The 14,579-nt window shown below is 37.9% G+C and overlaps 1 protein-coding gene across 1 annotated transcript in view; it reads right to left on the bottom strand.

Moving 5' to 3' along the window:
- The window catches only part of LOC134853067 (glucose-6-phosphate exchanger SLC37A2-like), a 74,644-nt gene that overhangs the window by 37,492 nt on the left and 22,573 nt on the right, over positions 1–14,579 (bottom strand). Inside the window, exons 2-6 of the mRNA XM_063868997.1 lie at positions 8,288–8,528; positions 6,520–6,670; positions 6,065–6,189; positions 5,547–5,622; positions 1,929–2,062 (exon numbers count right to left, since the gene is read on the bottom strand). Of these exons, the coding sequence (XP_063725067.1) occupies positions 1,929–2,062; positions 5,547–5,622; positions 6,065–6,189; positions 6,520–6,670; positions 8,288–8,463 (662 nt within the window). The 5' untranslated portion in view covers positions 8,464–8,528. The remainder of the gene's footprint in view (positions 1–1,928; positions 2,063–5,546; positions 5,623–6,064; positions 6,190–6,519; positions 6,671–8,287; positions 8,529–14,579) is intronic.

Below are 14,579 nucleotides of genomic sequence, written 5' to 3' on the forward strand. Positions count from 1 at the left end.
TTTAAAAACTCAAATTGAAATCAAGAGTATCCATAAGATGAAACAAATATGCTCAAAAGTGCTTCTCTGCAAAAAATTTAAGAATCAAATAACCCACAAACTTCATTCTGATGATATTACCCGAAAACTATACGCTATAACGTCGAGCACGGTTGACCCTAGTCGATCAAGGGAGGTTATCTTGCAAGATCTTGCAAGATTCTTGCAAAAGAGGGTTATCTTGCAAGATCTTGCAAGATGGAGGTTATCTTGCAAGATCTTGCAAGATGGAGGTTATCTTGCAAGAATCTTGAAAGAGGGAGTCTATCTTGCAAGAATCTTGCAAGAATCTTGCAAGATAACCATCCCAAAATTTCTGTCGAAAAACACAAAAAAAAATAACAGAAATTAGGTGTAAGATCAAAAAAATTGTTTCTAGAACGAGAATCCAAAACTTTTTCGAATTGATCTCAAAAATTTACTTGCATCACTTCAAATAAATGCTTAACGAATAAAATTAGACAAAAATCATGCGTTAAAAAGTAGTCGCATATTTGTTGTTAATTTATTCAATGAGATTAAAAGTATGAACCAATCAAATCTTTTTAATTTATTCGCAATTATTGCGGCTACTGGTTTGCGAAAATTGAAGGATTATTGGCCAAAAAATTTTTGTGACGAATTGCTTTAATTAGTTCAAACCGGGGATATTTAGTTTTTTCGGTTATCGATTTCTAGTTTTGAAAGTGGAATTTACTTTTTAGATTTCCAGAAAATAAAAACTTTACTTATTGATCCAGTTTTCTCAAGTCGGGTTCATGTTATCAAAAAAGCGCCCATCATAAATTGTTCTAGAAATTTAAAGAGCTTAAAGGGCTTCTATTTTTTTCTTTGAGTTTTGAAAGTTGAGATTTTTCAACAACGTCAGTGTTATTTTTTAATGTTTACTTGCGTTCATTACTCCTTTGATGTAAATTGTGTTTTTCCTATTTTGAGAGATTAAGGTATAAGTAGTCGATCAAAACTTGAAGATAGCCGCCTATCACAAAAAAGTTTTAAAAAAAGAAGCTTTCTGGGGGCAACCGCCTAGCGGGCTGTGTGTATGTATGCGTAGCTAAGATTGCTTCCTTCTTCCACAAACGCTACTTGGTTGTCTTCGCGCGCAAAGCTGTTTTTGCCCAAAAAAATTGTATTTTTAAAGATCTTGCAAAAAAAGGTTATGTTTAAAGGAGGTTATCTTGCAAGATCTTGCAAGAATCTTGCAAGATCTTTTAAAGAGATGCATCCTCTTTAAAAGAATCTTGCAAGATTCTTGCAAGATCTTGCAAGATAACCTCCCTTGATCGACTAGGGGAAACATATCTGTTTTGAGTCGAGCACGGTCAAATCATACTCACACTCGGTCGAGACGAGTAATTCGGTCGAGACGGTCGAAACATATAATGAACAACTATCGTTTTTCGTAGCCGCACCACACCATCGTTCCAAATTGAATTGAGCTGAACAGTCTTGTTGGTTTTGTTTTACGATTGTTTCATAGCTGTATCTCAGCCGAACAGTGGGACGAAAATTCGGACACTAAACCACCGCGTTGAACTTAATTATAATTAAAAAGGACGTTAATGGTCTAGGGCGAACATCCGGCCGACAAGAGAAACTGTTGCAAGTATGCGACACAAAATTTAAATCATAGTTAGAGAATAATAAGGCAATGTCGCATCTTTGCTCCGGCAAAGTTGTTTGCCACATTTTTTCACTTTTTGGAAATTTGCGAAATCTTTCCACTTTTCAGATGTTTGACATATCGGATTTAAAGACAGTACCCGAAGTTTAAGATGTAATCACAACAGAGTTTTCGACTTTCAATATTGTTCGTTCAAATATGAATATGACAAAAAAAATAAACTGTGAAACAGTGTTCAGTTCTAGTTGTTGATTTGTGTATTTACCCGAGTATGTTCCCTACGGAGGTGTGGCAGTTCCACACTCCGAGGATGAGACCCCTGCTGCCGAAGCCAAACCAGTTTCCCATCAGGGGCACCACAGCAGGCCAGCCACTACTCTGCACCAGTCCATTCAGAATCTACACCACACACATCACAAACATACCACAGAATCAATCAAAACACGCCATGTCAACAACACTGCCAACTGACAGTTGGAGAAGAGCAATGTGCGCAAGGAACAGAAAAAACACCCTGACCTGGTTTTTCAAATTTTTAACTTTCCAATTTTAAAGAGAAATTAGATGCCCTGGAAACTTTTTAATTTTCAAGAACAATTTATGATTGACACTTTTTTGATAAAACTAACCTAATTCGGGAAACTGGATCATTAGGTTTTTTTCACTGAGAAATCTAACAACGAAATTTCACTTCAAAACAAGAAGTCGATCACGTTTTTTCCCACTTGCCCTCTTCCTATCAAATGAGCAAGTTTTCCAATAAAATAATATCTGAAGAATGGGGAAACATAAAGTAATGTGACTCAAGTTAAAAACATTTTATTCAAAGAACATTTTACGAAGTCCCACAACCGTTGTCGGAAGTAGGTCGATGGAGCATGATGAAAATCCAGATGAATACGTATCTAGATTAATGGATGAAAATCATTGCAGAAAAATGTTTGAAAGCTTGATTCGATACGTTAAATAAATCCCAAAAGTAAGCAACTCAATTGTATCTATAATCAGAACGATACTATTTTAGAGGCCAATCGACGATGTCAGACACTCCGAAGTTGGTACTTGTCAACGATGGCTAGCATGGGAGGAGAACAGGAAAGATTGAATGATAAAGAAACTTGAACTAGTTTCAACTTGACGACTTATTTTAATGAATATGACATTCCCTCTTGTGAAAAGAAATTTGAATGAGAGAAAAATAAATAAAAAGCCGCCGTTGCCGGTTCGAATTCCGCCTTTGCAGGTTCAGGTTGCGCAGGTGGTTTTTAGGTTCTTTGAACACTTTTTTGATCTTTTTCGCTCTTTGACCGACTTACTAGGAATGTCGCCTGTTTCCACAGTTTTGCTCGTTTTTGCTCGCTCCGTGTTGCTTCTGCTCGAACAAGATCCTGACTTTTCGCTCGCTCCTGCCCTCTTCAATTCGGTTGCCGGTTTTTCCCGTTCGCTCCGTTGGCTAAAACTGCACCGAGGGCCATGATGGGGCCTGATTCTGGGGTTTTGGCTGGCGGATGTCCCTCGAGTAGTACCGATACTGTTAGTAGTTTCTCCGTGACACGCTTCGATGATAGCGGCTTATTGTCCTCATCCGATTCCGTTTCGTCTTCGGATTGCAATTGTCTCCTTTTTCGCCCGGCTCTGCTTGTTGCAGTCGGTTTTCGTGTGTCAGTGTCTTTGGAGACTATCATGTTTCATAGCTCATGTGGCGTTGGTGAGTTTGTGAGTACCCCCGAAGTTCTTTTCTTGGAGGATGTTGTCTTTCATATCGCGACTCCGGTTTTCCTAAGCACACTAGCGTTACTCATTTTTAACGTGTGTGCAATTTCCGCTTTTTTTTCTATTAAGCAACCTATACCTGTTCAGGTTTCGCCCGGCTGTCCGTTGAAAAACCACGCTCGATGGTACTGCCTCTGAGGTTGGGTTTTCAGTTGATCGGCCATTTGGTTCTATTCCCTGGCCGACTGGCGTGATTTTGAGCGTTGCGTTTGCTGAGAAACGTAAGGCGCCCAGATCCCTTTTGAGCATTTCCTCCAAGGTCTTCGGTTTTTCTTCACGGGTTTATAATAGAATTGAGTTTTTCAAACGTCCTATTATTCATTCAATGCTTCCCGTTGAAAGAACAATAATCGTTCATTCATGTCTACACCCTGGCCGCTACAGAAAACGTTTACCTTTTTGAATATGAAACTAGTGCCTTGGTCGACATGAACTTTCTTATGAACCCCAAGAATGCAAAAATGTTTATGTAACTCTAGGGAACCTAAAAATTTTATATGCGCGGTCCGTATAACAGACCACCGCTGATGGCCTTCGTGAGAAACTATCCAACGCTCCAATCACGTACTTTTTTGATTCATTGAGGCAGTTTAAGGAACCTAATGTTGAAAGACTAATTGGACTGCCTCATTGGGCTCCTTCTGGTCCGCATTTTTTCCTATATCTTCTTGGTACATAGAGATCAAGGTTCTTACCCACAAGCATACACTCTCTTCATTTTTGTCCATTGACGCAATGTTCATGTGGATATGTGGGAACCACATAACCTTGGCCGCCGTGAGACTTTTTCACTTTCCCAGGTGGTAGCAATAGAGCCTGTTGCTTACTGCCTTGTGCCATGTGTTGGGGATTACCAGTTTCTCTTTTATCCAAAAGCAGTTGTCGCAAACGTGGAATGCATTTAAAAATATAGATCAAGGTAGTATTTTGAGTATTATTTGTTCACAGCATGAACTTTTGAGGCCAGGCGCTATTCTTGGGAGTTATTTAGTAATTCTGGGTCGACGATAGGCATTATGCAGTTCAAGGGTAGAGGGAAAGATTCTGAAATTCGAAATTGATAGAACCATATTTGCCTTTGTGCTCTTTTTTTTTATGGTAATCACGTCAACCTGAGCTTCTCGAATGTCTTTCGAAAATTTTTTCCAGTTTCCCAAAAAAAAATTCCTTTTTTCCGATGTAATTTGAGTTCTTATCAATTCCGGCGTAAATATTTTAGAATTTCTAATTGCCCCCAACTAATTAAGAGACTTCGCCTTCGTTATATGCAAATTCCTGCCTTATGGTTGGCTGGTTCTGTGTTGCATGATAATCCGCCCTCTACCGGCCGTTCCAGGATTCAAAGTTTGCATACTTTGATTTCATAAGCTAATAACCTCTCGCTTGCGTTATTTTTTGGTTTAATGTCCGATCCCTCGGATAAAATTTTATTAGTAAATCCGAGCTACCAAATGACTTCATCTCTGCTACCGTGAACTTGCTGTTGCATATTGAAACTGCTTTTGTCTCACTTGCTAGGTTTAGGGACAGATAATCTGCTAATCCGATTTTAGCCAATGGCTTCTGCTTCACCTCGAAGTTAAAGGGTATTGACCGATCGAGCCATCTCATTAAACGGCTGAACATTGTTGCATTTTTCTTGTTATTTTTGTAGTATGATACGAGTGCTTTGTGGTCGGCTATAACTTGAAGTTTCTGGCCCTGAACATAGTTACGAAAATACTCTTCTCCCACTCTTCAGCTAGTATTTCTAGTTCGTTTGTCGAATAACTTTTTCGGCGTTATTTAGGTAGCGCAATGCAAACAATATCGTCTGCCAACCCTAGAAATGCATATCAAGAAAATTGGATTAATCACGTTTTTATGCACTTTTAAGCATTGATTTTCGTGGATTCTTATCGTTTCGATGTCTATGGAATACTTATCTATATATTACTGCCAAATTCTCAGCCGATTGTTTTTAAGAGCTCGAAGAGTTTTTGACCCAGTTTTTTGAAGTTTCGTGGGTTTTTCATGGAAGTTTCAGGCGTAAGAAACGTGTTTTAAAGTGCTCCAAATGCGACTCCGTAAAATTAGTTCATAAAAATCATAATTGTTCAGGCGTGTTTACCTGACTGGAGAGGAAGAATGCGAGATGATGAATGTGGAGGAAGTAGCCCAGACCGAACATGGCAGTGAAGAGTGCGCTGAAACAGAAACAGTCTCCTTGTCAATTATGATCAGCAGCTTCATTGGTTCAGTGGTCCAGACAGCTCCCGGGCGATTCTTGCATGATTATTATTTTGACCCATTCAACATAATTTCATCAAAAATTTGCGACAATTATTAGTAAGAAACTTAATGGCATGCTCTTGCAATTTCAGGCAAAGTGAGAAAAATTGATCTAAAAATGATCAACTAAAAAAAATTATTTCACAGAAAAGTAGCAGTCGGAGGTTGAAATATTCATTCTAAAATAACTTTTGGTGGCAAAAGATACGGTGTACACCGAAATTAATTAAAATCAGGCGTGTTGACAACCGCCATAAACGCCATACTGTTTATACTTTTGTTTATGCGCATTGCCCTAGTGTAAACATGTTGCCGTTTCGACAACGCCCTGAATTGTTGGTGTTCTCCCGATGTTACCTGAGTGTCATTCCAATAGTGAGGAAGTATCTCAAGTCAACCCTCTCTGCAATGTGGCCACTTACGAACATGCCCAGAGCATAAGCGAACAGAAAGCCACTGTCCAGAATGGCGATCAGACTGCCCTGCATTGCAAACATACAAGAACAAATACATGACCACTAGAAGAGGATTCATATAGCAGTTTTTTTCCCTGATGGTTGGGGAATTTGTTCTGATTCTACTCTTTAATCACCCAAAAGAGATGAAAAGTCGACTGTCCTTCGTTTTCTGTTTTTTTTTTCAGTCCAAAGGTCGGTGGATCAAGGCTCGAGGTTTGATATAAGTTAACTGTATTCTCTTTGGGATACAAACCAAGTTTAATTGGGCAACCTGATAATCCTCTCCAAGAATGTTGGGTTAGTCCAAGATGGTATCTAGACTGGGTTCTATGTGTCTAACTGTAAGATGTATACCTGGGTGTCGGGGTTGTCGAATGGTGCCCATCCTTTCTCCCCCTCCCCCTCTTCTGATCCTGTACTGCTGCTGCCGTTTTTGAGCACAGGAGTGACGACACTGACCACCTTGCGCGTCAGATGGTAACACATGTATGTCATGAATGTCAACCTGCATCCAGTTTATTTAATTCAATTTCAGACCATTTGTCCATTAGGTAACCTACTTTGTAACAAGGTTAGCCAGTTGCTATGAAAGTAGCCCAGAATGATCCGACCATAATCATAAAAAATATTGAAAAAAAAACTCTTTTTTTTTTCAATGAAGTGCCATTTTTTGTGCGAGGTGTGATGAGAGAGCTATGCGAACATGCAGGGGCGGATTTAAGGGGGGGGGGGGCGGACGCCCCCCTCAGGGATTCGACCCCCTGCTGACCCAAAGGGTCCCCCTTTGGTACTTTTTAAGATATCCATATTTGGCCGACCGACCCTAAATTTCTTCTGAAGGCGCCTTTGGCGCCATCATATACTAATTTTGAGGGGGGAGCGCGCGCCAAAAAAAACGCAATCTGATTTACAACAACTATTTTCTATGATTTCATTGCTTTTTTTTTGAGCTCAGAATTGGTTTCATTTGAGTCTTTTACTAAAATTCTAAAATATCTGACACGTGTATTTTCATTTAAAAAATTAAGAATAGATTTTTTAAATTTACTTTTTGAGCAAGTTTTTGCAGTGTTAGTAAAAAAATCAATTTTTTTGAGTCGGAAAATCCATCCAAATCGATTTAATATTTAATAGACACTTGAATCGCTCCAAAATTTTCAGGAAAGGTCGATTTAAGTCGATTTAAATTTTATTTAAGTTCGTTAAAAGTACATTATTAATCAATTTGGATCGATTCAAAGTCGATGCAAAATCAACTGATCCGAAACCATTTTTGTCAGTGCCGGACAGCTTAATAAGGTATACCAACGTCAATAATTCCCGATGTTTCTTTGCTACCAAAACAAAATCCGGTTGCATTTAACAAGTTCGATTTCAAAACTCGCTATTTAGTCGCTCAATAATTGTTATAGTTTTGGCAGAGTTGGCAAATTGTATGTTATTTTCGAAAGTAACAAAATAACAGTTGAAAATTTAAAAAAAACACGTTATTTATGAAGAGAAATGCCAGTTTTCCAGCTTTCACGACACCAAGTTGGGCTCTGAGTTTCCCATACCTGAATACATCACGTTAAAGAGTTGCAAAAAAAACCAAAAAACCCGAACTGAAAAAGATCAGCACACATAAAAATAAATAGCCCCCCCCCCACACACACACACAGACACACACACGGATTGACATTCAATCTTAATAACATTCAATCTGAAAATCATTTATATGCGGATTGTTTTTCTAAAAAATAATCGCATTTCTAAGAAATAGCTAACATCACTGTTAGATCTTATAAAAAAAAACATTGTAAATTAAATGGAGCGTTAAATAACGATGTTGAATAACTTCCCAACTGTGAGTTTTGGGCTACTACGTGGAATGAGGGGCCACATGAAAATGTGTACAAAAACTCATTAGTTTAATACAAAAAAACTGAAAGAGAAAAAACCGCGTAGTCTCATTTAGTTTTAAGTTCTTTCGGTAACCCATCAATCCGTTTCGTATAGCTTTTTAAGTTAAACCTGATGTCACGAAAATTGGTGAAATAAAGAATGAGAACTTGAAGTCTGCATCAACCCCTTCATTCAGTGAGAAAAAAGAGGGAAATTGTGATCTTTGCAGTAGACTGACCCCATGGTAAGGTACTTGAAAATCTGTGTCTTCCTCCTCACTGGAACGCCCCCTCTTCCTCCTCTTCTGCTGGACAGACACCTGGACAGTCCAATGGCCAGCAGGGGGGTGGAGGAGTCATGACTGAGACTGGGGGGAGAAGGGAGAGTGGTCGTGGTCATGGAACTAGTGCTCATTCTATGGCCCCTTCTGCTCTGCTTCAGATCATTTATGGCTCTTTTCCAGTTACCCTCTGATTTTACTGAAACAAGATTTTACTTTGAAAATGAATTAGTTTTTTATATTCGGCGGAAAACATGTCACTATTAACAAAAGAAAACGTTTGAACGAAATTTGAGAGATGCAAGTCACATTACGAACAAGTTTTATTTAACTTTATTTTGCAAAGTTACTAAAGGGGCTAAAAATGGAAAAGAACCGAAATGGCTGCAACCACCATCAGAGGCAGATGTTCCTTCACAGTTGATGCTTTCTGTCCACTAGAAGTGGAAACACTTTTCGGGTCCATACAGTTCAACACTTTGCCTCTAAAAGTCGTGGAAACGTCACCAAACACTAACTATATCCTGAAGTTTTTTTTCCACCCAAAATCTGTAAGGGATTAATTTTCTTCTTGGTTTTGTCTCGCAAGAGGTATTCTTATAATTTCTGTGATTTCAATTGAAGACATTTCCAGTTATTTGTTTAGGTTCAGATGACTTATATCATCAAAACCTACTTATAACTAAAAACTATTATTGTAAACTGTAACTATTATTTGTGATTTGAGACTATTTATTGTTAGTTTGAACAACTATAAGAATCAATTTGAAAGAAGAAATGTAACTATAGCAAATTTGATAATTTGGTAAGCTTTGTCGTTTTGTTTTTGTTGGTTTCGTTTGTTTAATTTACTCTTCCGAGTAACTTGCTCGTTCTATAGCATCACTAACTTTTTGATCTTGTTTATTTCTGTCAGTCGGCCTGATCTACTTATTCCGCATTACGCTATTACGTCACTTATACCGAATAAATAAATGGCGCAATGTCCTTGCAATAACAGAATGATGACCAAAGATTTAGACTTTTCGGATAAAGTTTAATTGTCAATTAGTTCAATTGGTTCGTTCTACAAAACGGTCGACAAAAATTTAGAAAAGTTTTTGTAAAAATCGTGGATCCTCACCTTCAAGTTTATTTGAAAACTACATAAACGTAAAACTAAACGATGCAGTTTCAAAAACTGTAATGTATAATTGATTTTTTTTAAAACTAAAGGGCTGACCTTTTACAAAAATACTCAGCAAAATTTTCTTGTATGGAATAATGTTTATCAAAGCGGTTTCTTTTAAGTTTCTGTATGTGGTCAACCAAGAGAACGGATCACACTATCCCGTTTCAGGTGCTATATAACAAGTGCTGTTAACATCGCCAATAAGAAAATGAGTTACAAATAAAGGGTTCAAAAGACTGAGTTTTAGCAAATTAGACGAATCGGTTCTGGAGTTATGAAAAAATATATATTGGAAAAGTACTTGTAGCCAGCGACATCATTGGAACAAATATGATTCAATTACCCGGATTGAACTCACCTGCGGTCGTTGTTGTCACTGTAACGCTGATCAACTGATTCAACGAAATTTCAGGGCTGATGTTGGGACTTTTCAGAAGGGGCTATTAAAAAAGCATGTAGATAAAATAGCCTAAAATGCAATTAAGCTTCATTTATGCGTTATCGCGTGCTTTTTGTAACTATTCTTGAAAGACTAAATGGCCATAGCGAAATTGCTTAAAGAACTGAAAGAAATTTCGCTATAGCCTTTTAGTGGCTGATGCAAGACAATTTAATCAATTTAAATTTTTTTTTACAAAAAAAAACAATTAAAAGCAAACAAAAATATTTTGTTGTGCTCCTTTACAAATAATTTTCTCATATACATCAATTGGATAGATAGATAGAAAATTTTGTTTAGTATTGGTATCGGGAAATCTGCATGTCTAAAAAAATAAATGAACTTTTTTTTCAAAAATTTCAAGCTTCTATGCTATTTTATCTTTATGATAAAGCAGCGCTCCTCTTTTGAGAATAGTGCAAAAAAACAAAAACTAATGGGGCTACAACTTAATCTAAAGACCCCTAGTCACACATGTCTTCTATGCACCACCGCTGCTTATTTCAAGTTTAAAACTTTACTGCAACAACTGCGAATTTAAAAACTCATTTCCTATTTTGAAAAATTTGTTAACCGCTTTCTAACCGCTTTACTTTTCGTTAAATTATTAACCGCTGAAAAATTAACACATTAAACTACACAAAATCAGAAATCACGATTGATGAAAACTAACGAAATATTTTAAAAAGTGTTTTCAGATCCGAGATCAAACCTTAAAAAAGCTACCCGCACTGAAAATTCATGGATAAAAATCAATTATATTGGATTTTCCTTGTCAGTATCTATTTAAAAAAAGTTAATCGATTATAGTTGATTGAAAATTGATTATAATTATACTGTTTCTTGGGCAATAAAATATCAATAATGATCGATTATTTTCAACTCATTTTCAAAAAAATTTATCAAAGAAAAGTTATCAAGTTGAATCGATTATAATAGATTATAACCATTTATTTAAATATTTTTGCGTGTTGTTTTCATTTTTTCATAATTTTGTTAAACTTAAGTTAGTTCTTTTGTTCTCTCGCTAACTTATTTTTTTCCTATTTCAATCGCGTTTTTGACAATTTACAAAAAGTGACCCATAGATCTCACACCAACCCCCACGTTTATCCGTACTACATTTACCTGTCCCGATAGAGGTGGTTAGTGGCGGTTTGGTAAATGCGTGGGGAAGGGTGGTTTGATTTAAACGCGCGGAAGGAGGGAGATGATGTGCGTAACGTGGGGGGGGGGGGGGTTGTACGTGTGGGTGGGGGTACAAGGGAAGTAAGCGGTTTAGGACGTGGGGGGCAGGTTGGACGAGGAGGGTGGGGGGGGCGTGTTGAGACTTAGCGGAGGCATGATGGGGGTATTGAGTTGTGGGAGGAAGAATGCGACTGGAATTTCAAAAAAAACCAATGCACTCGCTTAACACTAAAAAGAACGTTTTTCGACCAAACTTTTAGCGCCGCAGGCACATTTTGAGAAAAATTGCAAAAATTAGAGTATTCAGCTACAAAATTTAGTCCATTTTCATGGATTTTATGTACCAAAAAGAATCCATGTATTTGTTCATGGATTCAAGGGCCGATTGTGTTTGTTCAAAAGCATAGATTCTACTTCAGTGAAAAATTCAAAAAATAGTGTGGTACCGCAACTGCTACTGCTATTGCAGTAATTGCAGTAACTATGCAGTCATCATATATTGGCCTTGACAGTGCTATTCACATCTGCTACTGCTATCGCAGTAACCAGGCAGTCGTCATATTTTGGCCTTGATAGTGCTATCCATATTGTTATCTGTAAATTATATAATCCTATTATAAAAAACCAAGGTCAAAGAATACGTGACCTTTTACAAAACCTAGAGAGTTAATCTCTCAGGCCTGTGGCTAAGAACACAGTCAGCAAGAAACTAACAACAGAAAAACATACGGTTTCAACATGGTTAATTAAACTCTTCGAAACCAAATCAGTTTTCACTATACAACCTCAGAGGTATTGTTAGTTACCACATGGCGCAGCCAGCAGGATCCGGTTTTACAGCTCAGGATAATAGGACTGATCTAGGAATCCCAGTATTTTGGGCATCCGCAAATTCAGACCCACCTTGGAGTTTTGAAACGTGGCTTGACCAGTTCCTATTAGCTGTTACAGTTAAAGAGAACGTGGATCCAGAAATAATAAGAACGTGGATCCAGAACCCAAACCGGTATTAGAAGAACCTCTACCAACTCCGGAAACATCAGCGCAAAACGAGGATGAGATTGCGACAGCAGAAAGAGAAGCTCGGAACAGATTGGCTCGAGACAAAGTGGTTCAAGAAAATGAAGAACGGACACTAAGAGGACCTAGAGTGGGACATAATGTATTCTACCACGAAGTGGGCAAACGGCTAACATCGAGATTATTCCTCGCCTTAGGAGCGGAAGGGAAGAAAAAATTTATCCAAAAGAACCCTCACGCAGAAATATCCAAACTAGGGTTTCGCGATATAATTCGATTAGCAAAAATCTCATTTGAGAAAACGAAATGTATTACCTATGAGAGATACAAACTGTTCACACGATCCCACGAATCAAATGAAACGTTGGAATCTTTTCATGCCGCACTGACTGCACAAGCAGCAAAGGCTGAATTAGGAGCGTTGGAAGAAGAATTGGTACGAGATTTATTCATCTCCAGAATGAAAAATGCTGTCCTCCAGGACACATTGACTTTCGAAACATTCTCTCCAGAAGAAGTCTTAAAACGTGCACTAAAGTTTGAATATAGCAAACAAACCACCCAAGCATTCCAAAATTCTTAAAGCACAAACAGCTCAGGACTGTTTACAACTCCACAAATGAAGATTAAACAAGAACCAATTATGGCAATCGGAAACAAAGGGTATAACTCTAAACGTCAAAATCAAAACAGAAGAAAACAGTACGAAAACAAATCTCAGAAAAGTAAAGGAGATCAAAAACAATGTACGAGATGCGGTAGAGCATTTGTAGAGAATCATTTGAAAAATTGTCCGGCAATGGGCAAAACATGTAAAAACTGTAACAAACCAAATCACTTCGCTAAAATGTGTAAGTCTCAACAAGTTAACGAAATCGCAAACGAGGATTCGAGTTCAGGGGAAGAGTGCAACCTAATACAAACGTTCGATTCATGTGATGAGTTTGAAATCATGACAGTAGAGGAAGATTACACCTCCATTACGGACATAGAAAATTACATCAACAAACGGATTTCGGAAAATGCGTACGATAATGCAAGAATTCAGAAAGAAGCATTGCCGGAAAAGTCGGGTAACATTGAAAAAATTGAAATTCGCAGGAATCCCAAATCGCATCAGATTAAAGCGCTTAAAGCTCTAGTTAAGATCGATAGCCATATTTTGAATATGACTATAAATACTGGCAGTCCAGTATCACTCCTCAATTGGGCAACAACGAAACAAATTCTGGAAGGACCTTCAAATTCTAAATTTATTCCGGCAGAAAAGCTGAACCTGTCCGCGCAGTTTGTGGATTATAATAAACGACCTATTTTAATATTAGGAGCGTTAAAGGCCAATCTACGTTCGGCGGGTTGGGAAGTGTTGGGAGCGATGTTACTGGTCACAGAGAGACGTATGCGGTGCATATTAGGTCTAGATCTCCAAAGTAAACTAGGAATTCAAACCACACAAAAATCGGCTCCAACACGAAGATCCAGGTTTGATGTGCTACTGTGCGAACAGTTAGATAGTTGGAAGATTTCCTTTTATAAGAAGTTCAAAGATCTATTCGATAGACAAGGGGAATCAAAAAATCAAATGGTGAGTACAAAATTTAAATATCCTCTGTGCCCGATTCAAGAGAAAGGTAGGAGAATTCCTATACACATTCAGGATAAAGTACAAACAGAACTAGACAAACTGCTAACAGAGGGACACATTGAAAAACTAGACAAATGCACAAGCGATTGTTTTATTGCCCCAATTGTTATCACAGTAAAAAAAGACAATTCTATTAAATTAGCCTTGGACGCCAAACCCATCAATAGGCAGTTGTACAAAAATAAATACCAGATGCCCAATGTGGACGAACTGATTGATGGGGTTAGCCAGCTCATCACATCAGCATCAGAAGGTTCTCTTTTTTTCACCGTGTTAGACTTGAAATATGCCTATAGTCAGATAAGACTAACTGCTGAAACAGCAAAACAATGCAACTTCAATATTATAGGGGGTAATGCAACGGGTACATACAGATTTCTGACAGGTTTTTACGGGCTGGCAGATATGCCAGCCGAATTTCAAAAAGCGATGGACAGAACACTAAACCACGCAAAGAATACCTTTTGTTTCTTGGATGATATTCTAATTGTTTCAAAGGGGGAAGCTAAAGATCATGAGAAATTAGTACACAATGTGTTGCAAAAGTTGGACGATGAAAATCTCGCATTAAAAATTTCGAAATGTGAATTCTTTCAGCCTGCGGTGAACTGGTTAGGTCATAACTTGTCGATACACGGTATAATACCAAAAGTTACTAAAACCGAGGCAATTGCAAACCTTCAACCCCCCAAATCATTAAAGCAACTCAGATCGTTCATGGGTAGCATCAATCACCTAGCGAAATTTATCCCAAACGCGGCTAGTTTAACCGAAAAACTTAGACCAC

Source organism: Symsagittifera roscoffensis, chromosome 8 (assembly GCF_963678635.1).
Source record: "Symsagittifera roscoffensis chromosome 8, txSymRosc1.1, whole genome shotgun sequence".
NCBI classification, from domain to species: Eukaryota; Metazoa; Xenacoelomorpha; order Acoela; family Convolutidae; genus Symsagittifera; species Symsagittifera roscoffensis.